Source organism: Arvicanthis niloticus, chromosome 8, assembly GCF_011762505.2.
Source record: "Arvicanthis niloticus isolate mArvNil1 chromosome 8, mArvNil1.pat.X, whole genome shotgun sequence".
Taxonomy (NCBI): Eukaryota; Metazoa; Chordata; class Mammalia; order Rodentia; family Muridae; genus Arvicanthis; species Arvicanthis niloticus.
The window spans coordinates 71,447,819-71,473,950 of NC_047665.1; the positions used below are offsets into that span (position 1 = coordinate 71,447,819).

At 39.6% G+C, this 26,132-nt stretch overlaps 1 protein-coding gene across 5 annotated transcripts in view; it reads right to left on the reverse strand.

Annotated features, from left to right (window-relative positions):
- The window catches only part of Arhgap21 (Rho GTPase activating protein 21), a 122,328-nt gene that overhangs the window by 66,033 nt on the left and 30,163 nt on the right, over nucleotides 1-26,132 (reverse strand). For all 5 annotated transcript variants that reach the window (XM_034509890.2, XM_076939594.1, XM_076939596.1 and 2 more), the window contains 2 exons: nucleotides 4,622-4,801; nucleotides 1,690-1,714 (listed from right to left, as the gene is read on the reverse strand). In XM_034509890.2, coding sequence (XP_034365781.1) covers nucleotides 1,690-1,714; nucleotides 4,622-4,801 — 205 coding nt within the window. The remainder of the gene's footprint in view (nucleotides 1-1,689; nucleotides 1,715-4,621; nucleotides 4,802-26,132) is intronic.

Consider the following 26,132-nt stretch of genomic DNA (forward strand, 5'->3'; position numbering starts at 1 on the left):
CCTAAACCCTGTTGTGTACCAGATGGTGACAGGAGTGGCCCATCTTGCACAGGTGACATCTATGATCTGTGTTACCTGACCTACACCCTCAGTATATGTTTGGACAGTGCTGAAAGAAATTATTTCCTTCTTAAGTCAACAGAAAACATGACAATTCTAAGACCTCCCCCCCCCCCAAACCACTGAGGCTACATGGAACAGATACAAATGAAATTACTCAGAAAAAAAAAATATTGTACTGTTGGTACCCATAAATACATTTTTTAAAATCATGCAAAAGACACAAAAAGAATATTCTGTATTGTTTTTGCTTGATAAGCAATTCCAGAAAATGCAAAATTCTGTATTTACAAGAAGCCTATAATTGTCCAGAGCCAAATGAGTTATAAAAAAATACACAGGAGCTTTCCAAAATGATGAAATGCTTATTTTTTTAATATCATATCTTGATAGAATGGAAGATTCACAGGTTATACAATTTACTAGATGTTATACAATGTTACATTTATAATTACTGCAAATGTGATATTACTGGTAAAGGTGCATTAAACTTGAATTAGTGGTGAGAAAACATCAGATAAAAACCACATGGATGGATGTCCTACAGGATAAAAAACTGGCAGATCCTGAACAATGCTGAGGTCGCAAGACACAAAAAGAACAAAGGGGGGGAGTGAAGATGGTTTGGTTTTTTTTTTTTTTTTTTTTTTTTGGATTTTTTTGGGTTTTTCTGTTTGTTTGTTTTTTGTTTTTCGAGACAGGGTTTTCTCTGTATATCCTGGCTGTCCTGGAACTCACTCCGTAGACCAGGCTGGCCTCGAACTCAGAATCTGTCTGCCTCTGTCTCCCATGCACCACCACTGCCTAGTTGAAGACGGGGGTTTTAAGGAGGTATCATAGCTGAATGCAAAGTAGGACAGTTAAGATAACAGTAACAACAACAGCAAACCTCAACAAAACCCAACAGGACTAGTGGAAACTACTATGTGAAACACTGTAGCTAATATACTAATACCCTATCAATGGCAACTTAGTTGTGTTCACTGTATCACAGGTATGTATACTTTTTAGAAGAAAGCACCAAATCCCTAGATTCACAGTTCTAAGCCTCTGGATTCGGGTCCTGGGAACCGAACCAGGTTTTCCAGAAGAGCAGCAACTACTTTTAATTGGTGGGCCATCCATCTCTTCAACATCAGAAATAAACGGTTTTATGAATATATTTTATTATAATATAAACTTCAGCTCATTAAAGTTGGTTGAAAAATCTAAAAAACCAAATCAGAATTAATAAGAAATAATCCCTTCTCAGTCTGAACAGCTCACGATCTTCCTTAATTGTATTTAAGTTAATAGTGAGATTAGAAATAAGAAGAACCAAAGCCACCTTAATACAACTCGATCCTTCCCTGAAAGGGCCACAAGGTTTACAGTTACTGACAAAGAAATCTTAGTGTCTTTACAAGTAGAGTGCATAAATAAAAAAAGCATTAGTCTTCACTGCAATCAAGTGATGGAATTCACCAAGCTCTGAAGCGACAACAAGAGATATTTAACCCCCGTGATCTGAACACCTAAAAACTGCTCTACACTTGAACTTCAAAAGAATGTCACCACTGTTGCTACAACTGCACACAATGAGACCTGCACAGGAGCGATTAGAGAAAAGGTGGTGGTTTAATAGCTTACCTCCTCTGTTTCCATTCTCTTCATCCTGCAAAATAAAACAAAACACATTGGAGCACCAACAGTCAACTCTTAGCTGAGCATAAACAAATTATTGGTATATAATAAATAGCAACTAGAACGTTACTAGCAGCACCATTGTCAGAAGGGTAGAACTTTCACAAGAAAGCCTGTGAGTGAAGCCAATGCAGAAGGAACCCAGCAGTATCGTTCTGAAATGCTATGCAAACATGGGGTTCCTAACTGCAGTATTTAGATGGAGGCACTAAACAAGCAGTCGGTTCACTATTTACTTACTCTACTGCAGTGACTATCAAGGAGCTTTTATAGGCTATGACAGGTCGAAGAACTACGTTCTTGTACTCAATGTGGAACTTCATCTGTTTGGTGTCTTTAGGTCCTTCTTCCATGCTGCCTATGTCTAGCTGAGAAATTAGAAAAGCGACTTTAAAAATAAAAACTAGTATGAAAACACATCAAGGCAAGTATTTGCTGAGCCTTGACTGAATCAAAGCCACCATGCACTGCAGAAATGAAAACGAAGCTTTGGCTGAAGGCTGCTAATTTATTACATAACTCTTGACCTTTATTTTGGCTGCCCAAATGTTGTTTTTCTTCTTCTGGTTATAAGCTCAGTTCTGAGACTAATCAGTTGCCAGCTAAGTGACATAATAGAGACATTGTTGCTATCAATCGTACACTTTCTAAAAACTATAAAACACTAAAAATGGTTTTAAAATCTTTGGAGGCTGGGGGGTATAGCTCAGCAGTGGAGGTCTAACCTAGTAAGTGTCCTGTGTAAGGCCCGAGGTCTACTACACAGACACACACACAGTCTTTAAGTGAATTAATAACATTTCACAATTAAAGTAAAAACACTCATATATATTTTCCATGGAAAGCATATAAAGACCGAAACCTAATTGCATGAATATCTGCACCAAACCACAGTATTACAAGGCTATCCTGAGTATTACAGTTCTCAGGTCCTATTCCAAATGCTCCCTGGGAGCAAGACACTGCTGTTGTATGACTAGTGACTTGCTCAGGGTCACAAAGCTATTGATAACCAGAGCCAGGGACCACAGGGACTAGACTCAGACTCTGCAAACTCCACAAATGCTTTCTAATATAGGTATATATATTTTTAACCTGTATTGAGCAAATTAAGTTTTTATTATTATTTTTTATTTATATGAGTACACTGTAGCTGTCTTCAGACACACCAGAAGAGGGGCATAGGATCCTGTTACAGATGGATGTGAGCCACCATGTGGTTGCTGGGAATTGAACTCAGGACGACCTCTGGAAGAGCAGTCAGTGTTCTTAAGTGCTTAGCCATCTCTTCAGTCCTAGTAAATTATTTTACAGATATCGTATTATCTACATGCTCTTTGTGATCTAAACTAAACAGACAAAAATTGCACAGTTCTAATGTGTATCTAGCAACTACATAATATTATTTGAGCTTTTATAATTAATAATTCTTGAAATAGGTAGTAGCTGTACAGATGTTTTAGGAAACCTGACTGGTAATTCCAATGGTAGTAATTATTCATAACCTTTAAAAAATATTCAGTGCTTTTAAAAGGTTATCCTACATTTTCCTGGAAAGAGGCATTTAGGGAAAATGAAGGCAGTGCTAGGCGTGGTGCCATGCCTTTAATTCCCGCTCTCCATAGACAAAAGGCAGGCAGATCTCTGTGAGTTTAGGGTAAAGCCAGCCCAAGCTACCCAGTGAAACTACATCTCAAAAACTAAAAAGTTGAAGGATTCCAGTGGAGTCTGTAGATACAACTGGACATTATCGTTACGTATCTTTAATCTATACATTAGCCAAGTTCAAATCCCGGGTCCACTCTGCTTACTCAGTAAAGGGCCTAGCGCAGTTTGCTGCCTGTCATTGCTGTGGACAGAGTGTGCTCCCACTCAGAGTTGTGGTAAAGAACAGTAGTTACATGTCAACTGCAGCAAAATCATCACACACTGCCCCTTTTCAGACTGGCATGCTCGATACTGTATATTCATACTCTGATCAGCCATTGTAGCAGCATAGTTTCCTGCTACATTTGCAATAAAGCTCGGACATTGGGCTGTATGAAAGGTAGGCAGAGTGAGGAGTCGGGAGGAGAGAAGCAGAGGAAGGAGAGGAGACTAGCAAGGAGAGAGGAGACTAGCAGCCTCGGAGAACTGTGGATAGTTCGAGAGCAGTATTGGGTAGCAACTTATCAAAAGGTTAGATTTTGGGTAATAATTCTAATTGTGTGGGCATATTGTTAATTGAGCATTTCCAAATACATAAATCCATTGGATAATCTTTAAGCATTAAGAGTTTTCATTCTACCGGGTACCATGGGCATAGCGGGAATGATCTGGGTTCAGCTGCGCATTGTGGGCAGCGTGGTGAATTGGCAGAGCCACACCCCATGCTGGCATCTCGTGGGTGCCAGGGCCGGTGTTTCTAGCTAGCTGGAGCCGCGGTCCAGAGCTGGAGCAGCGGGAAAATGGCGGCTGCCCGGGAACAAGGCCGACCACCTGGCTTAGTTTTCTAAAATATCACCCCTACAAGCCATGTTTTAAAATTCTGGCTTACTATCCTATGATACATGTGAAAAGTTAGAAAATTTCTTTTCTTATTAATTTTCCTTAATCGGCAGCATATATTTTAACCAATGATTTCCACAGTCTGCTCAGAGAATACAGAATCTTTCTAAATAGGAGGGAAAGTGACACATCACAAAGAGAATGAAGCCTATAGTCAGTGAAAAAAACAGACATTGGTGTATTTCAGAAATTAAAGTTTTTGTTATAGGTTTAAAACTACATAAAAATGATTTAAAACGCAAATATAACACTTATTTTAAGACAGAAAAGAAGGTAAAGGGAAGCTGGAGGCTGAGACGAAGAGGCCCAGAAGAGACGGGAGTTCTCTCACCTTATATGAAAACTGGATTGCAGACTCTGGGGGATAAACGATGAAGTGCCGCAATGTAAAACCGAATCCGTGGGATGTTCTCTTCAGCATGACTGTTTTGGGACCTGGCCAGGAGAACGGCTCATCTTCAGACGGTGACACAGGTTCATCCTGTTCTTTTCCATCTTTGTTTTTTGACACCTTAAGTGCAAAGACATGTTAACACTTAACTACAGAAGACAACATACTTCATTTAGGAGAAAAGAAATATGTACTAACACAATACCCAAGTATAAACAGGAACTTAGTGGCGAGGATGTGTATTTGCTCCTCCAGTTAGATGCAGTATAATCACACAAACCAAAAAGCGTGTGTGTGTGTGTGTGTGTGTGTGTGTGTGTACATGCATGATACATGCATGTGTGTACATGCAGGTGTGGGGACCTCTACATGCGTGGGGAGACCAGAGGGTGTCTGGTGACTTCTACCATTCTCTGCCTTATGTCCGTGTATGGTGTTTGGCTAGGTTAGGCTGGCAGTCAGCAAGCCCCAGCAATCTTGAGTGACTCACTCACTGATGGGGTTAAAGGATTATGCAGAACCACTCTCAGCTTGTTAAGTGGGTGCTGGGATCCAAACTCTAGTCCTTACTAGAAGCTCTCAGCGAAGCTCTCAGCCTCTGAACCACCCCTCCACCAAACCCACCCCCAAAACTAAAACTATGAAAATAATTACACTGCAGAAAATTAGTGAACAAGAAACAATTCTTAAATATTGTTGGCACAGTATTTAAAACTAAAAAATTTCATAGAAGGCATGAAAGAGACACCAAAGAAACCCCACACCACACAAAGAGCAAAGAGGAGAAACAATGAGACACACAACTCTCAGTAAGGAAAGAGATCCATATGGATCAATGCAACAAATACTGGAAAACAGCAGAAAGGGCCTGACTTCTAAACCCAGATTCCATAGCCAGAGATCATAACCCTTCCAAGAGTTTCGTTGTTTGAGGTCCCTTGACCTCTGAGGCTTTGCCTGACCAACACTAAAAATCCATTACAGGTTAAAGCCAAAAACTTAGTACCTTATTCCTTTTGTACCCGAAGACCTAATCCTTACCCTGTGCCAAGTCTTCAGGCTTCTCTAAGAGCAGCTTCAGTGTTACTTCCTTACCTCTGATACGTCAAAACATTTCAGTATCACCTGAATGACCCAGGAAAAACCAGGCCTGCCCACTGCAGGCCTTCACCAGACCTTTCCAGATGAACACAGGTGGTCAGAAACACCAGCTAAGCTGATAATCTCACTTAAGGCCAAGATCACTACCCTGGAGATACCAGTCAGTCTGTGCCTTTTGGTTGGAAAATTGAGGACATTAATATATAGAGTTATTACTGGAAAGTAAATGAGACATTGATAACTGAAGTTATTGAAATGCCAGCTAATTCTTGTCATTGTGCCACTGATGTTGGTGCTTTTAGTCAAAGGTACATTACAGTATCTCACCCTAAATGGCTATCATCCTCCTTCATTCTCACTGGTAGCAAAAGACCCCCTTTGGCTTTCACACTGAGAAAAGAGCAACACAAAGAGAGCTTATCCCCTGACATTTCCCTACCCACTCACAGCATTCCCACGTTTCCTTGTTTTCTCTTCTACTGACAATGACTGAAGTGTCTGCTCTCTGAAGACCCCACAGCTTTGTAAAGGCCCCATCTCCTACCTTCTCTAGGACTTTTATCATGAAGGCATGCTAGATTCGGTCAAAGGCTTTTTTCTTCATCTACTGAGATAAGCATGTGATTTTTTTTTTTTCTCTTTAAGTCCATTTACGTAGTTTATGACATTTACTGACTTGCATTTGTAATGAACCATCCCTACATTTCAGGAATAAAGCCAACGTGATCATAGCGTACACTCTTTGTGATGTATGTCTGCATTCTGTCTGCAAGGTACTTTACTGAGCATGTTTTTTAGTCTATAGTCACCAGGGCCAGTGGTTTTTTCTGTTGTGTCTTTACCTGGTTTAGGTATGACAGTAATATAAGCCTCACAGAAGGGTTCTGGGGGTTCTCCATTTCTTTTTTTTTATTTCTTCTTCCTCTTCTTCCTCCTCCTTCTCCTCCTCCTCCCCTGTCCTTTCTCCTCTTCAATAGATTGGCTGTAGATCTTCTCTGAAAGTCTGGTAGAATTCTGCTCTGGATCCATCAGGTCTGGAACATTAAGTTCCAGGAAATGTCTTATTTCTTTCTTTGACCCACTCATCATTCAGTAGTAAGTTGTTTAATATCCATGAGTTTGTGTATTTACTAGAGATTTGTTTGCTGTCAACTTTAAGCTTTATTGGACTGTAGTCAGATTGTATACAATAGTTCTTTTTTTTTTTAATTTATAAAAGTTTGTTCTGTGTCCTACCTAGCATGTGATCTATTGTAGAAAAGCTTCCATGTGCTCCTGGGTAGACTGTGTCTTCTTTGGTGTTTGGGTGGAATATTTTGTAGATCCATTAAGTCCACTTAATGTATAATGTCAATTAATCCTAATGCTTTTATTTATTTTGTTGTCTATATGATCTGTCTACTAGAGAAAGTAGGATATTAAAATCACCTACTATTAATAGGATGTTAATCTTTGTCTTTAAATCCAGGAGCACTTTTTTTTTTTTTTTTAAATAAAATTGATTGTACTAGAGTTTGATGTATATATGTTTAGGATAGTAATGTACCTGTCCCCTTGATTAGAATAAAGTGTCCCTTTTTTATTTCTTCTTAGTTTTAGTTTGAAGTCTAGTCTATCAGATATTAGAATAGGAAGACATGCTTGCTGCCTGGCCTATTTGGAATACTTTTGTCTGTCCCTTTATTCTAAGGTGAAGTCCATCTTTAAAACTAAGATGTTCCTTGTAAACAGGTGGATTTTTGTTTCCTGATCCATCTAGTCAGTCTGTGCCTTTTGATTGGAGAATAGAGGACATTAATATTTAAAGTTATCATTGAAATGTGAATTGAAGACACTGATATTTAAAGTCAGTATTGGACTGTGCATTAACTGTGGTCGCTGTGGCGCTGACTGCTGGTGCTGCTGTTTGTGCTCTCAGTAGTCCTTTGTTACAGTTTCAAAGCTTGGAACTTCTTTCCACTCTCTACTGACAATGCTTCCTGTACTTTCTCATTTGGTGTTTTGCATATAAACATTTTTTTTTTTAGGCTGAGAGTGTCATGGAAGTTCTTCTTTCTCCTTTATTTAAGGCAGACAGTTTTGTTAGGTTTATTAGTCTAGACTGGCTGTAGTGGTCTTTTAGGACTTGGGATACCTTGCTCTAGGTTCTTTGGGCTTTCAAATTTTCCAGTAAGAAATCAGATGTTATTCTAATGGGTTTCCCTTTGTATGTCACTTGTGGCTTTTTCCCTCTTGAAGCTTCCAATATACTTTCTTTGTTCTGCACACTTACTGTTGTCTTGACTGTGCTATGCCATGGGGATTTTCTTTCCGGCTCTTGTTTATTTGGTGATGTGATTACTTCTTCTACCTGTGTGGATGTCTTTGCTTAGTTTGGGAAAGTTTTCCTTTATGATCTTGTTGAAGATCTGATCTATGCCAGTGATTTGAGATTCTTCTTCCTCTACGTGCCTATAACCCAAAGATTTGCTTTTTCCTGGTCTCTCACATTTCCCTTCTGCTGCTGTCTGACTTTCATATTCCTTGTTTATTTGGTCTAGATTCTCTCCTTTGTCTTTGAGTCCTGCTAATCTATTTTCTACTGGATTTATTCTACTTGTAAGGCATTACTTCGAGAGTTTGAGTTGAGTTACTGAGTTTTTCCATTCCATCTTCATTTTAGCTCGAGTCTTCTTTAATGTTTCCATCCCCCTGTTGGATTCTGTTCTTGGGTCCTTGACTGCCTCCGCCATTTCTGTCAGACTCACATCTGGGACTTGTTGGGCATCACTTGGGCATTCATCCTCCTTAAGTTCTTCCTCCTTAACTTCATTGAGCTGTTTCTTTGAGGCTTCTTTGAATTCCTTGAATTAGTTGATGAAGTTTATGATTGTTCTTTAAATTCTGAGTCTTGGGGTTTTTTTTAGGTAAATCTCATTAGCAAACATTTTTCCAGGACTGACAGGTTTTGAAGAGAAAATATAGGCTTGATCTTTCATATTTTATTTTTCAATGAGATCTGGGCATGTGGACTTAGTTACAAATATCATATGGACAAAGCAAACTGGAGCAGAAGAGAGGACTGTGGAATGGGCTAGACCCTGGAGATGGATGTGCAAGATCTGTCTGGGTGGGAAGGTTAGATGGTAGTGCCAGAGGGACATGTGGGTGATGGCAGTCGGGGCAGGTTCTGGTAGAAGCCTACAGGTTAGTTGCAGGGCAGGCAGGTGTGGTGGATATGGAACCCAGTGCAGATGAGATTAGACACGGGAGAAGGATGTGGGAGATCTGGCTGTCTAAAGAGGCTGCATGCAGCATAAGAGGGACAACCGATGAATGGCTCATGTCCCACAGAAGCACAGTGCTCCCAGCAGACTCCTTACATACTGAGGTGCCAGCAAACCCCAGACACAACTCCACTGACTTCTTTAAACTCTCTTCTTTGGGTAACTTCATTTAGTCTCATGTGATTGATATCAAATATATATCTTTAGCCCAAACATACCTTCAATCCAATAGGTAACTTTAATGTCTTAGTTCCTGATAAAATTTTGATTTAAAGCATAACTCTAAAGTTCATCCCAGCAATCCAAAATATGCCAAATTTATCAAATAGCAAATACTTCCCTGTGCCGACTCTCCTTTCTTATTATCATCCACTAACAAGTCTATTTCCACAGTGATTTACTTCACATGGAGATGAGAAGACAGACAAGCCCATAATAAGGCAATGTCACTGAGAAACTGGACTGTCAAGGTAAGCTGTATTGTACAAAACTCATACTGAATAAACAACTGAAAGCTGACAGTTAAAATGATGTATCAGTCAGGCTAGAACCATGGTGTGGTGCTTCAGAGCATGGGCCACTCTTACAGAGGACCTGAGTTTGGTTCCCATCATCCCCACTGAACAGCTCACAACTGCCTATTCATTCCTGCTCCAGAAGAGCCTACATCTCTGGAAGACCTGCAATCACTTGCACACACCCACACAAAAACACATATGGCCAAACAACCAAACACAGCACTGAGCTCTGAGATGACAAAATGTTTGCAAGACATAAAAACTGAAGGTTTGAGTCTAAACAGTACCAAGATCTAAAAGAACACTATATACATGGAGTTCATTCATGGTTTAGAGATTTAGTGTTGTTTTTTTTAAACACACATTTGTCTACAGACTTAGATTTGAATAATGACTCAAAGCCATCCCAATCAAGAACTCAGAACATTTTTGCATGAAAACACAGTTTCTAAGTCACCTTATCTGCTAAGAATCTAACTCTGAAAAACAAAATCCATATACTCATAATCTGTTTTCTAAAATAAGAAACCAGATTTTATAAAAATCTGTTGTTTGAAACATGTAAGGAAATGAAGACAATTTTTTCAAAGGGGAAAGTATCTGTAAATGAAATCTCATCATGAACTGATAAATGGAACATAAAAATAATGACTCTAGAAATCCAATAATTAAAGAAAATGGGCAAGCAATTTGAGCATACCTTACCAAAGAAGCTGAGAAATGTTCAGCAGTGTAACTGCTTAGGAAATTCACACTGGGCCATGATAGAACACCAAGTCCTGTTTATTGTAAAGACCAGGCCTATAATTGCTGGCTAGTGAAGCAACTGGACCTCTCATACACTGCTAGGAATCTAAAAGGGTACAAATATCTCACTGCTTCCTAAACAGTTAAATATGTCTCTATTATGTGGCAAAGTCACTTGCTCAAGAGAAACTAAGACCTTTTATGTCAATATAAAAATTTACACAGAATTGTTCGCGGCAACTTCATTAACTGAAAAATATCCCAAAGGTTTTAAAACAAAGCTGAACTGTGATACAGCAAATGAAATGATCTACTATATAAGCCTAAGTTAAGACTCTAGACTAATAGAATACATACTTCATTATTCCATTCATAAAAGACCTAAAATGAAGTCTATACTACCTGGAAGCAGACGTTGGTCACCTTGATGGATTGGGGGGGGGGGGGGGGAAGAAGCACAGTTGGAGGAGGGTTAAGTATATTTGCTGTCCTGACCATGTAACATTGTTGTTATATGGTGTGATAACACAACTTAAAAGATATGCAGTTGGTTACATGCCAACCGTACCTCAGTTAAACAGATGAGATGCAATAGGGTGGACGCCATGAATAAAAACACAGTTGTTTGTGAAAGTAAACGCAAGGCTGAAATCCAGAAGAAACATGAACTCCTTCAACAGCATCGGTGACGTAATTAAGACCAATGGACAATCCTGAGTTTATTACAATATACTAATGTATATTTTACATCATTTAAATGATCAAACATAGACATGCAGAGTAACTATCATTTAACATTGCAGAATAATAACCTAGCAACTTTTCACCTCATTCCTTAAGAACACAATTTTAATTTCCAGTTTAAAAGAGGGAGAGAACACCTAAGGCAGTGACTGAGCAGTTAGCCTCAGCTTCCTTTCTTTGTAAGGGTCAGGGTGCAGATTTCTCAGGGTTATGGTGTGGATCAAATGGCCTGTTTGGAAGTGTGCTTATCATGCCCCTGGCTGCTCAGGAGTTCGGACAGCAATGTGTTTGCACTCTGGCAGCTGTGACTCTCAGTCTTGTCTCATTCAGAAGCTTACCTAACACAGTGACCTCCTATTTATACTTTCAGGTTCCCCAGCCCTCTAAAAAACCCAAATCCAACAAAGGAAGATAAAACTACCAGTGACTTCAGAGTTCTTCACTCAAAACACTAAAAACAAGTGGGGAAGTTAACTGGTCATCCAAGATCTGGCTCCTTCTACTGATCTCTGACCACATTTTTCCCCCCAGAGTTCTTATTTGCTTTGATGCCCTTTCTTGACTGCATTTGACAATAAGCATGTCAAAATATTGTGATTTAAGAATACCAAGAAAAATAAAATTGATTAAAAAATAAAATTGAGAAGATGCTGTATTACAGGACATTTACAGAGAGAGGAACAGCATCTTTAAACACGTAGGATTCCCGTCATGTCAGAGTGGCAGGTGCATGAGCAATGGCCTGCTGTGATGCTAATTTCACCCCCTAATGGCTAATGACAAAGAGCTCCTCCTTAGCGTGTTTAGTTGCCCTGTTATATGATTTTTGCAAACAAAAGACCCTCTGAGCTTTACTGTAAGTGAACTCTTTTCCTGTCACACACAAGCATGTGGAGGCCAACTCTAAAATGATTTCCTTATCCCCGAGTGTGGATGACTACAATCTGAGCAAGAATTTACCGAAGGTTTCTAAGATGAACAAGGTAATTCCAGTACTAGAGGTGAGAGAAGGGGCTGATGCAGAAAGACTGGGTGTGAGGGCAACCTGGGATACACAGCAAGGCCTTATCTCAGGAAACCTTCAAAATCACAGGGCTCCCAGCTCCAAATGGTACGTTCTATACGTCTCTCATCTCTTCTGTCTTGTAATCTGCGTGTATTTCTGCTCTTAGCAGAACCTAGCACCTTTTAAGACATCCCTTTCATTTAGGACTCTAATTTTAACACTTAAAAAATGAACTGTGCATTAGATTCATGTTTAGAATATTCTTTTGATAAACTCATACTCCCAGATATATTCAAATTTTCAATCACACAGGAACCTCTCCTGGATCACAGGTCCATCCTCTTAATTTTCTGATTAGTGGTGTTTTACTAAACTCCTTACACAACAAAAAAGATAGATATGGACAAGCACTTTCACTTTGGTCCTCCACAAGCTGATCTTTTTCAGAGCACATAGCTCAGTCCTTACAATTTTTCCATCCACCCAGAGAACACATCCAAGCCCTTCTAGTCACTGACCTTTCCCCTGTAGGAAAGAAGGGAAGGTTACATTTTCATTGGCCTGTTTACAAAGAGGAGATAAAAAGAAACATACATGAGCCGGCTTTCACTCCTACATACCCACAGAGCCTTTGATCTTCTGACTTAGTAACAAGGGCCAACTGTGGGCCTCACTCAGATCCCTCCACTGCAAAGGCTATGCGCATCTCACTTCCCAGAGGTGAGCACCCATTTAAGGACCTTAGTGAAGGAAGGCAGGCAGGGGCTGGATAACACAGATTAAATTCCTATGGCCTAAGGATTGCCACGACATCCCCTTAAAATTTTTTATAACAAGGTCATTTGATTGAACAGTAGCTCAAAGTTAAAATAAACCAAAGGAAAAGATAACAAATCACTCTAAAAAATAGATACTAGACAAAACAAAGTGAAACAGGTGAGATCGAGTGTAAGAATGAACCACCGATCGTAAAACAATAAAAGCAATATTTTTTTTAAAAAAAAGGGAAACTAGCATGACTAGAATAATGGGAAAGTTCTAAAGGATTGTGGTAAACATTTTACACAAGTAAATTTGCTACAAATCACTGAAATGAACATCTACAGTGGTGAATATTTTTTGTTTGTAAATCACTGTGGTGACTGCTTAGGGTAAAGTGTTTGCCTGGAATATGGAAGGCTCTAGGATCAGTGTCAGGGTTGGAGAAAAAAAAAGGAGAGGAAGGAGGAAAGGGGGAGATAGGGCTGGTTTACAAGAGGCTGTAACAGGACAGAATGCTCATTACATAATAAGTATGTCTCCTTATGCACTTATTTGTGTTTAACATATAATCAGGTCATCCTCCTTGTACATCCCAGAATGCACTCTTGGGAAAGCATTTTGCATCCTTTTGTCTTAAAAGGTCCTCCTCATAGAAATTCTACAGTCCTGCGGGTGAAGATTTGTTCTCTTAAACTCTTAGCACAGGTCATACAGTGACTAAAACAGGCTGTTTGAAGAGCCAGATCTTTTTCACGGCCATCCAACATCTTTTGGTGATTTTACTCACTGAGAAAACACAAAACCATGGTTTTCTTTTTATGCCCTTGAATTGTTAACTTTATGGCTGGCAGCTTTCATCTGGCTTGATGTTATTTTGTTGATGTGTCTAGGATATGTCACAGGGGACATGGACTCTGAGCCAGACTCTCTGATCTATCCTTGGTTTACAGCTGTAGACTGTGGTCATCCAGCATCTTAAAGCCTTTCTGTGCCTTGACTGACTTGCTCTGAGGATAAGTTATACCACTAATTCAAAACCTAATGTCTTCCACTATCTAAAAAATTTTTGAGTATTTACATGGCAGGCAACAGAAGTAGAAAACACCGTATTTTACATGGTAGAACTCAGGAAAATGTAAATACTGCACTTCAGACACTGTGTGCAAGGTTTACACTAGGATCCATCCCATCCACCAAAAAAAAAGAGAAAGAAATCAAGTACACTCTAGTCCAGAAATTTTGGGTAAGGAATAGTCAACCTAAATAAATAACTACATCATATGCCTGTTTGTGTCATTAGTATCTATCATTTCAAAGATGTTTTTAATTTTGTAAAGGCAGGGTGTCATGTAGCCTAGGCTGGCTTTGAATTTGCTCCCCCAACCCTATGACTCTAAACTGATTCTTTATCTCCCTCCCAAGTGCTGGGACAGCAAACAAGTACTGTCATCTTTAAGTCCTTCGATGAGTTCTCAAAGTGAATATATAATACTTAAAATAGCACCTTGAAAGTAAACAAGTCACTTTTGTAAAATAAAATTACACGTCTCACTAACACAAAGATTATTTAAAGTATTACTGTTCAGATACTGAGATCAAATGTAAAAACATGATTGTCTATGACAAAACCTGAGTATCTAAAACTTTTCTACTGATTACTTTTCAGTGTTGGAGATTGAACCCAGGGCCTCAAACATGCTTGGCGAATACTCAACACTACCAAGTGAACACTGCCAGCCAAAACTGTTTATATCATAAGTATGATAGAGAAATGGATTTACAGTGGTTGAGTAATTTCTCAAAACTAGACAGCTAGTAAGTGAGCTTGCTTGCTTACTTTCTCCAATACACACAATTAGCTGAAATATAATAATAACAATAACAATAATAATAATATGGCATTGAATAATTAGATAGATGTTGCTTATCTCTAAACAAATTTCTCCAGAGTTATGCCAGAGATAACCCATTTTGAAGAATTGGGAGGGGGGGTCTATTAGTTTAGAGTCTTAGTGAAAAGACTCTTAAATTATAATCTGGATACGCCAAGAGTTCTTGAAAGCATTTTGCTGGTAAATCCTTTTTTAACTTAAATTTTTTGTTTGACTGTTTATATGGGTAATTGGAGAAAGCCAGTGTTTCAGAGTGAGAACAAGAGGGAGAGGGTGAGTCAGGTCAGGACAGCCTTAGGTGTCATTCTTGAGATGCCATCCATTGTTTGAGACAGGGTCCTCCCATGGGTCTGGAATTCACCCAGCTCTCTGCTGGCCAGAGAGCCCCCAGGGGGTCCCACCAGCCTCTGCTTCCCCAGAGCTGGGAATACAGATGTTCCACACCTGCTTTCTTCCCAGTGGGGGGATCAAACTCAGATCTTTACCCTTTACTTTACCACGGAGCTCTCTCCAGACTTCCAGACTTTTTGTCAATGTAGGTGAAAACAACAGAGCTGCTTTGATACAAAGTATCTTGCTGTACCTACTCGTATTTTTCGAAACAGTGATTCTAGCTCACAGTACAGTTACTAGGACAAAGAAATAAACTCACAGCTTGGGGCTGGGTAACTTCTGTCTGTAATAATGCAAATAAAACCCTTGAGTGTCAGTATTTTCACAAACAGGTCAAGCTTAAGTTCATCCTGGAGGTGGACATTCGTTCCCAGCTCCTTGCTCACAGCTCACAGAAGCTGCCTGCTGTGGCCCTGCATCCAAAGTCTCTACTTAAAATAAACTAAGCATGATTTGGGCTGGGTAGTGCTGTTGCTCTCAGACTGATAGGTCTCTGCTTCTCAGGGGACCTAGCACCTAAGCAGCTGCCCTTTCTCACTCTCCCGAGGTAAGTCCCTGCTCCCTCACTCTCTTGAAAAGTTTAGATCCCAACTTTTCAAAGATGGATTCCTAAACCCTCACTTTAGTAATTCAAATTTATATAATAGCAAAAGTAACCAAAAATGCAGCAAGCTTGAGGACACTCAGGAATGCTTCACAAGCAGGTTAGAGCTCTGACTGCGGCTAGATGTTCAAAGTTATGTCTCATTAACTTTTAACCTTACACACTTATTACCATGTCACAGAATGACAAGAGGTGTCACCTCACCCGTACTTCTCACAACCAACAGTGCCTCCTCAGACTATTTTCTGGGCATACTCTCTGAGCTGTTTTATTGGTAGTAAGGACGCATTCCAATCAGCATCTCCTATCTTCCATGACAAACTACGCATCTCCATGATAACAGGGAGAGTGTGATGTGGCTTCAGAAAAGAGAGAGTGAGGCTGGCTGGACAGATGGCTCAGCAGGCAAAGTGTTTGCCACACAAGCACTGTGACCTGAATTCCACCCAGGAACCCAAGTAAAGGAGTGGACAGAAAGAACCAACTCAACAAAACCATCCTCTGACCTCCACACGCAAATGTTTCCCTTCTCCCTGCATTCACAATACATAATGGAAAATACGTAATTTAAAAAAAAAATAAAGTAAAATATAAAGTTTTCAAAATTGTGCCTGGAACAAAAAATTTCACTTGTCCTGTTATCATTTGTATAGATTTACTTATAATTTAAAAGAATTCTCTCTGCGAAAATGCCAATGCATCTACAATATATTTGCAGTCACTGCTTTAATATCCTCTACCACTGCTTTCAGCTATTAAAAATACTCACCAAAGTAAGGATGCAATGACATGAAATCTAGGTGCTTACCGCAAAGAAAGGGGTCTCCTGGGGATGGCTAGCCAGCCATGTCTACATTGTTCATTAATTTCTATTAATACATACAGTTCCACTGTAAAAAGACTACATTGTATTGATCCATTCTCCAGTGAATGGAAATGGGGTATTCAGTTACCAAACTCATAAAAAGTTGAAATGTTCCTTGGAGCATCTGCCTATATGGAAACATCACACGTGGTAACTATGGCATTTACACAGTATTTTCATGCATTAGGTACTTACACATGTTTAACAGTATTTATATCTTTTAAGTTAACTTGGATGGTATAGAATGTCTCTGTAGTGTAATATGCAGTGAATTTGAAATATGTGAGCTAGGCTGTGGCCCCCATCAGCTACAACAATGTGGTCTGTCTGCCATTTTCACCCAGATAGGCACAAGAGAAGGATGTCACCTCTGAACATGTGATTTTATTTTAAAAACTAAGCAAACAGCCCTTAGCATTGCATCAGAGGAAGTTGAAATTTTTCACTCTTATGATAATGGTTTATAGCTTAAGCTTTTAATAAAAGAGAATTTTATAAGGTATTTTGAATTAGGTAAGCACACTAAGGGGCTGTATCCTAAGGAACTGAAGGCTCAAATTCAAGTGCTTCTTCTTGAAAATGTTACTGCAATAAATAATTATTAAACATTAATCATAATTAAACACCAGTGTGTGGGAGGCCAGAAGTTCAATGAACAATTGCTAGACTATTAGAACATTGAAGACATGTATAACATTTGAAAAGAAAAACTATTCTAACTGAGATGTATACTTCAGGTATTTATTTTTTTAAAAAAGAAGGATTAAGCAACTTTGAAACAAAAATTCCAAACTGAATGTAAAAAACAAATTTTCTAGAAATTTTGGTTCTCAGTCCATGGGTATACAGGTATTAGTAACTGGATTCAAGTGGACTCTATGGGGAGATGGGGGAGGGGGATTGGGGGTGCAGGAGAAGAGGAGGTAAAGGAGAAAAAGCAAGAGGTGGCTACAGGAATGTGGGAGTATTGGGGTGGGACATAACTAAGATATGTTGTATATGTGTATAAAATTGGCAAATAATAAATTCTTTTCAATTATTATTTAGTTGTTAAAGGAACACCACCTAGAGTGACCAAATGTAATGCATGTTTAAAACAGAAAAAACAAAAAAAACAATCTGGTGACACAGTTGTAGGCCTTCATTGACTTCTTCCTCAACAAATCCTGCTATGGCACTGTATTAATAAGCACTGGCTTTTCTGCTCAAGTGCTGTTCCTTTTGGCAAAGATGTGACTTCCTAAAGGCAGGGAGAGGTCTAAAGATAAGAAGTAATCTACACTGTAAAGTATAAGCAAGAATGAGCCACACTGGCATATGCCAGCACTGACACCACCCATAGCACTCCATCAGGGCAGGCATCTGCAGCTTCCTACAATTTCAGCTGGCACAATCAGTTCCACTCCTTCCTTCCAAAGCCTCTCCAACTGCACTGAGCATTTACAGTCCATCAACTGCAAATGTGCTACCAAAATTCAGCATTGTGATTTTACTTCTAATTTTCACAGGTATTTACTAACCATAGATAATAATAACAGAATGATAGTTGTTGTGTAGCAACAGTTTTCCTCCTAGATTGAAACACTGCATCCTACAGGAAGCTCTTCAGAAGATAAACAACTCAAAATTGCCTCAGGAAGTTCCTGAAACTGACCAGATTCATTAGGCCCGTCTTACCAGTGTAAACAAAGGCTGAAAAGTTCCTCACAGACTGAAGGAAGCTGAGCTACAAAGCAGAAGAGGTTAAGACCGAGGGAAAAGACACACCAATCTGTTGAGCTGCTGGCAGGTTGTGTGGTGCATTCCAGGTTCCTAGCTTTTGTGAAGTGTCACCATGCTGGGGTGGGCTTTGGTGATGCCATACTTCTACCTACCCCACAGTTCTTTGGGTTTTTGAGTCATTTCTGCCCCTGTAAGCAACCCCTAACCCATTCTCCTGTAACTCCAACAAAACACACTGGTTCACCAAGTTGGACTTCGGTCGTACCCTGACTTTGCTCTGTCATGGGCTCCCTATCCAGGGTATTGTTTTTCCCCAGGAAGTTTGTCACACAAGTGTAGTTCAACTAACACCCCTGTTCCTATCTAACTACAACACTGTGATACACTATCCCCTCCATTTCGAAGTTAGACTCTTCCTAAAATATCTTTTCGATGAGACTTTCACACTAGAAAGAAAAAACAGCATGAAGGTCTGCAGTATCACGTTTTCTGATAAGGATTTCTGAAGTTACCTCAGTATCTAAAGTTCAGCTAATCTCTCATGAACAATGCTCTTCAAAAGCAAAGCTTTCCCGCTATCCGTTCCCCCCACCTCCATCGCCATCTTTCCTTGGTTCTAATATAACAGCAAATTGAAGTTGAAGTTAGTAAAACGTTCTGAGCTAGGTGTGTGATTCAGGAGTCAAACACTTTCTAGCCATGGGTCAAGCCGAGCTATCCATCTCTGTAATAACGAGGAAACAAACCAATGTTAGACAGCGACACCAAATAGTGATTATGACTAAGCTACTAAAGTCATGAGTGTGAAGCACTGTCAGCGCTGGGAAGACAGCCAGTGTATAATGCTAAGAAAAGAAGGTATGAGGATATGTCCCACTAAGTTGCACTAGTTTTGAAATGTCTTTTTCTGTGTTACCTGAATCGTTTATTCTTTCCTCGGCACAAATTTTCAACAGGAGAGTCCAACCCTCCATCTCCCCCGTCAGGCACTGCCAGCACACTGGAATTGCGTGTTTATGTGCATAAACGTATCCTTTTAGACACAGAGCCACTCCCTAGAGAGTCCCTGTCTTATTCTAGTGCCGCAAACAAAATCTTAACAGAAAGTCAAAAGGCTGAATTAAATTTCTGTGGATCAATTAAAATTTATATAAAACATAGGTGATAGAAAAGAAAACTACCTTAAGAATTTGTTTAGGAATTGTTCCAGTTTACATATTTATACAAAGTACTATATTACATGAAAAAGACTGGGCTTGAGAAATACCACAACCAGTGAAGGTTGTGACCAAAGTCAGCCACTCAAATCCAAGTTCCCAGACCCACATGATAGAAGGAGAGAACAGCCTCCTAAGAGTTATCTTCTGACTGCCACACATGTGCTCAAACACATACACATAAACACAAGCTAACTGTAACAAAGAAGGCCAAAGCCAGAATCTGAAAAATACAGATGTGTATTTTTTTTCACGTATTTTGTTAAAGACATAATAGTAATAGATCCTGTAAAGGGGATGTTTTCACATTGTTCTTACTTTGTGATGAAAATAAAGAGTCTATTTCTTCTCAAGCTGATAATGGGTTGCATTTTCAGATTAAACAGATTAAATAATCTCTTTACTCTTTAGGTAAATTATAAGTCACACTTAATTTTCACTTCATCCTAGATACCAAAAAACAATGCAGTCCCTCTGAGACATATACAGAAAGACGCATATATAAGCTAGGGAAACCATGGTAGGTCAGCCATCATGAAACATACCCATTTTACCTGAAGCATTACAGTGCTGAAGAACAGACCCATCTTCTTAAATAATGGTCACCAAAGTTTTCCAAAATATAAATCAAAGCCAAATATAGTATTAAGAGTACAGAGGTGTGCCTTTAGTCCTGGTCTATATTGTGAGTTCCAGGGTGGCCAAGACTCCATGGGAGACCTTGTATTATCAACTTAACCTAACAGTGGACTCACTAGTTAATATCGTAAAGGTAATACGTTAATTTCACAGAAACTTACAGCTAAAGAAAACTTGGAGCTGAAGTAAGCCAACTTGGTCACTTAGCATCTTAAAAACAAAACTCTGTCTGGTGAGATAACTCAGCAGGTAAAGGCAACTGGAGCCCACTGTGGAAGGAGAGAATCAATTCCCCAAGTTGTCCTCTGACCTTCACACACATGCAACAGCTGCACATGCTTTTGTACAACACATACTCACTCTAATAATACAGATTTTAATTTAGAAGGTATAATCTTGAAACCTCAAGCAAATGGCCTAACCCTTTGCAAATACTCGTGACTTAAACTATATACTAGGTCTGTCCAACACCAAATGGGCAGAGCAGAAGACAGTACTGCTCAAAGGGTCAGACTAAGAAAAATAACACATAGCACATGCTGATGTGGCTTTCACATGTGTAAATATAGCCCAACAAGAGCAACCATTCACCAACTGCTGCTCAAGAAACATTGGTTTCCAGAATAACAACATTTCAGATGCCATGTTCCTGTCTTGATGATACTGGACTGAACCTCTGACCCTGTAAGCCAGCCCCAATCAAATCAAATGTTATCCTTAGAAGACTTGCCTTGGTCATGGTGTCTGTTCACAGCAGTAAAACCCTAAGATAGACAGCACATTATCTACTACATACACATAGCTCCTTAGAGAGAGAGGCTCGGAGAGTAAGGCTACTTACTTCCTTATCTGACTACTAAAGCCCTCAAAATCAGAGACCAACCAACTTACTATACACACAGACTGAGGCCAGAGAGCCTAAATCATGGTCTCATAGCTAAGTAGCAGTGCAGCTTGGACTATAGCTAAAGTTTCCAGTCTCCTGAACTGGATCGCTCTGAGTAAACCACACCATTTGTAGATTGTCTCAACAATATACAAGATATAGTAGTGGATGACATACCATTTTCTTACAACTATTAGACACATAATAAATGTTCACTAAAGATAAAAATAAGCAAAGGGGAAAATAGCTGAACTTATCTGCCATTCCCTCTGGTCCTACTTTGTTTGCTGTTGCTATGATAAACACCATAACCAACACCCAGGGCAACCCATCACTGTGGGAAGTCAGGGCAGGAGGCAGGAGCTGATGCAGAGCCATGGAGGAGCGCTGCTTACTGCCTTGCTCCCAGGGACATGCTCATCTTGCTTTCTTGTACAACCCAGGACAAGTGGTGACACCACACACAGTGGACAGGGCCCTCCTATATCAATCATTCATCAGGAAACAAACAAACAAAAAAACAAAAAACCTCATGCATGACATGATGACATGTCCACAGGCATGGAGACAGTCTCTCAACTGAGGTTCCCGCTTCACAAATGACTCAAGATGATAAAAAAATAAAAAATAAAAAATAAAAAATAAATCTCTTTAGAGAAAACTAAGCCAGAATTTTGTTTATATGTATACTCTCAGACATTTTTCATTTTAAAATATACACTTTAGAAGTTTTCTAACTTCTTTCTACTTATGTCTCTTTCCATATGAGCATACATGTCTGTATTATTTTTAAAACTCTCTAGTACTTCACCACATGAATAAAACATACTTTGTTCATTTAAACTTTTAAATTAGCTGTATCCACCATTTGCTATCTTTTGTTGTTATTTTGCTTTGGGGCACAGGGTCTCTGTGCAGCCCTGGGCTGTCTATCCTAGAACTTACTCAACAGACCAGACCAGCTTCAAATTCTGTGGCCACCTGAGTGTTGAGATTAAAGCCATGCACCACCAAACTGGGCTATATTCACTATCTTTTTAAAAAGAATTTTTTTAAATTGGGGGGGGGGGGGGCTTTATATACATGTCAGTGCTGGCAGGAGCACTGATCCTTCACAGTCCAGAAGAAGGCATAGACTCCTCTGGAAGCGGAGTTACAGGTATTTGTTTAGCCGCCTACAAGGGTTCAAGAAACTGAATTTTGTTTCTCTGTAAGTACAGCAAGCAGTCTCTCAAGCTTGGTCATTCCTATACTGTCCCTGAGCGTCTCTATTACACTACTACTGTAGCACAGTGGCTATGAAAAACCAAGAGAATAACATAGGGTAGATTCCTGAGAATGGGCATCTTGTTAATATATTAACATTTTGTTTTCCATTTCAAACTCTCATCATGCTAAGCATAAACTAGAGAACAAAAATCCATCCACAGCAGGAGGCTGTATTGGAATCAGCGTTAGGATTTTCTTACTTTTTACGAATATCCTAAAATGAAAATGGTTTTCATTGACTTAGGCACCTTAAACTCTTCTTAGACTCCTCTAACATAAGTAACAGAAGAGAACACACACACACAGCCTTTGCGCCTTCAAGACAGAAGTATGTGGTGTCATTGAAATTCAGAATGCAATTCTCATGGACAGGAATGTCTTAGCTCCAGGTCGCAGAAAACAAAACAAAACAAAACAAAATCCCTAAGCCTGGAAAGAGCACCAGAAACACAAGGTTATCACTGAAGATAGCAGTGTTTGGGTTCATAGAGGAGATAATGCCCAAACCACAGTAGGATAGAACTGTTTTATAATCTGATTAGTCACAGCACAGGAATGGGCCCTAACTCTGTAGAAACGAGGCGGAGTAGGTTGACCTTGGAGCAGTTAACTAGAAATGCAAGGTTTCCTGGGGGAGAAGTACCAAGGAGAGGAACAGGAGATTGCACTTCCAGTTCTTTTGTCTTTATGTGTGGGGTGCACTGTGTATGGGGTGTGTGTGTGTGTGTGTGGTGTGTGATGGTGTGTGTGCATGCACACGCACGTGCGCTCCAACATCCATGTGTAAGGGAGACATGCTGTGGGTGGTATGAGTGCATGTGTAAGCACATGTGATGGAGGACTGAAATTGATGTCAGGTGCCTTTAATTGCTCTGCACCTTTATGAACTGAGGCAAAATGTCTCATTTGAACCTAGGGATCATCAATTTGCCTTCTCCTCCAGTGAACTGGGATTATAGATAGGCTGTTATTCCCCACCTGACTTTATATGGGTTCGGGGTCCTAAATCCTGACTCTCATGCTTATATGACAAGTGCCTCATCCACTAAGACAATTCCCCAAGATTTCTGCTGTCCCATTTCCATTGTGGAAATACACAATTTCTCCATGCGCTTTCAAAGGTATTGTTTTGGGATCAAACTTACTAAAAACTCAGTGAAGTAAAAAATTCCAAGTGCAGGAAGTATTTATTTTACAATTGGGTCATGAAAAAGCTATAGTTAAATAACAAGAAAGTAATTTTAAGCACATTTGAGCACTGTGGGAAAGCTTAATATTTCAAAGAACCTTAATGTAAATCTTTTTAAAAGCACTGAAGAGTTTCAATAACTCTACAATACAACTATCAATGTGCTGTGCTTCTAGAAACATCATATAGAACAGATTGTTTTAAGAGATTACGAAGAAAAAAATGCTTCCAAAACCCAGAAATAACCCAACAATGGTAAAGAAGCAAAGTAGAAATTGGAAACTCAGAAGCCATCTACAGAGTGAAAATGCTAAGATCAAACTAGGGGCTCGTATGCTGGGCAAGTGCTCCACCAAGGAGCAACAATCTAATCCATCACAACTATTAAGAAGGTTGCATATCATACAAGGAATGTCTTCAAGTGTCTTAAAGCATATATCAAACTTATGACGATACAAACGCAATATACTACACATTTAGAAGCTAAAAGAAATATGCATCATTCATAGTAAATGGACAAGGACAGTTTGCATTGCTTTGCTCTGCTAACAGAGCAGATGCATCTGTGTGTGCTGAAAGCCATGGGCCAAGGCTTGAAATGCTGGTTAGTTAGGGTGCGTCTCCAAAACCAAATGCTGGACTGTTGTTAGTGCTGATATGCTCTTCCTGTGCAGGTTTAGGAAATGCGGGATACAGGGCCCAGGGCACCTGGAAGGTGCATGTGCAGAGACTTTACAGTTAGATGTGAAAATGAATCTACGTTCAGGAGAGTAACCTACACACTTAGAATGCTCAGTCTGTGATATGACAGATTCTGAACATAAGGGAGTAAAGTCACAGAATGAATGCACAATATGGACATTTCTTGGTATATTTTTCTGATGAGATTATATAAGATATTTTGTTCAACATTGGGCTTAAATAACTAAGTTGTTTCTTTTTGTGAAAGAAGAACAAGAATCTTCTTATAAAGTAGTTTTTGGGGTTTTTGTTTTTATTTTTAGACAAGACCTTATATAATCCCAGTTGGCTGGGACTGAGAATGATATGGAACTCCTGATCATCATGCTTTGCCTCTGGAATGTTGGATGCCACCATCCCAGTTTAAGAAGTACAAGGGTGGAACCAGGCCTCCAGCATGTTAGACTGGCATTCTACCAACTCACCTGCATCCCCAGCTAATCCTATTTTTTGGAAGTTGATTTCCATTCCTTTGGGGGGGAGGGAGGGAGGGAGGGAGGGAGGGAGGGAGGGAGGGAGGGAGAGAGAGAGAGAGAGAGAGAGAGAGAGAGAGAGAGAGAGAGCGCAAAACACTGCATGCACCTCTTTTGGAGGAGAATTTGCCATTGATCTAGAATTCACAAATCAGGCAAGAATGGCTGGCCAATGAACCTCAGAGATCTATCTGTCTGTCCCTGCCTCCACAGGATACAAGTGTACACCACCAGAACCATTTTCACATTGGTTCTGGGGAATCAAATTCGGTCTTTGTGCTTGTGAAACAATTCCTTTACCAAGTGAGCCACATCCCCAGCACTTGTTGATTTTAACAATGCTAAGTCACACTTTGGATCTATTGTCTTAAAAACTATTTATATCCAAAGTAGACACTGCTTGTGTAGAAAAGCTAGTATTAAATAGTAAGGTTTAGTTCTTATAAACTGCTGAAAAAATACAAAGCCTTATAATTTGCATTAACCTGTTTTGTTTAAAGAGACTACTAAAAAGTAAAAATTAGGTAACATTATTTCAACTATATGAGTTAACACTGTATTCAAAGAAATCAGGTAATTTACTTTATACTATACAGTCTAGGCTGGTGTGGACCCAACTTTCTTCTTGACTCAATCTCTTGAAAGCTAGAATTACAAGCATGTACAGCCACACCTGGCTTTGACAAAATATTTTGACTGGTTACTATGATTTGTGGTAAGATGAACATAAACTCCAACTCCATCCTATTAAGAAGAGTTAGCACACCAGACCTTACAGATGCCTGCAAGGTGGCCATGGGTGCCAGGCTGTTTGGATGTGAAGAATGTTCCCCTCAACCCTAGCTGATGAGAGTAACTTGCTTTGCCTAACCTGTGCTGTGTAGACAGTACTCTATGTTAAGCACCTATGTTCCTTCTAGGATTCTAGAATTGTGGTATATTCTAGGCAAAAGGTGACTAGGCTTGCAGTTTTAAAAAAAAAAAAAAATCTCACCTTGAATGAGTTTCTCTGGTGCACTTTTCACACGAACTGTAACAGGCTGTTGCTGAAGCAATTAAGCACATCCTGTGTGACTTCACCAAGGGAGGACTCTTGGAAGCCTGTGTGTGGTTTCCACTGACCTTTGTCCCAGCCTCCTCTGCCTTTCCTCTTTGCTGATTTGCTTTGCGTCTGTTCACTGTGATTATCTACTAGAGCTGAATACTACAGATTCAAATCTGTGAGCCTCCTCACAAACCGAGGGATATGGGAGAGATTTCCAGCACATTCCCCAGCTCTGCAATGAACTCTAATCAATCTCCCCACCTTCTGGCATTCCTGTCTATGTGCAAACCCCTCCCTTGAGTGTGGGCTGTACCTAGTGATTAGCTCCTGAAGAATGGGATTCCATAAAAGTGAAGGAATGTCACTTCCCAA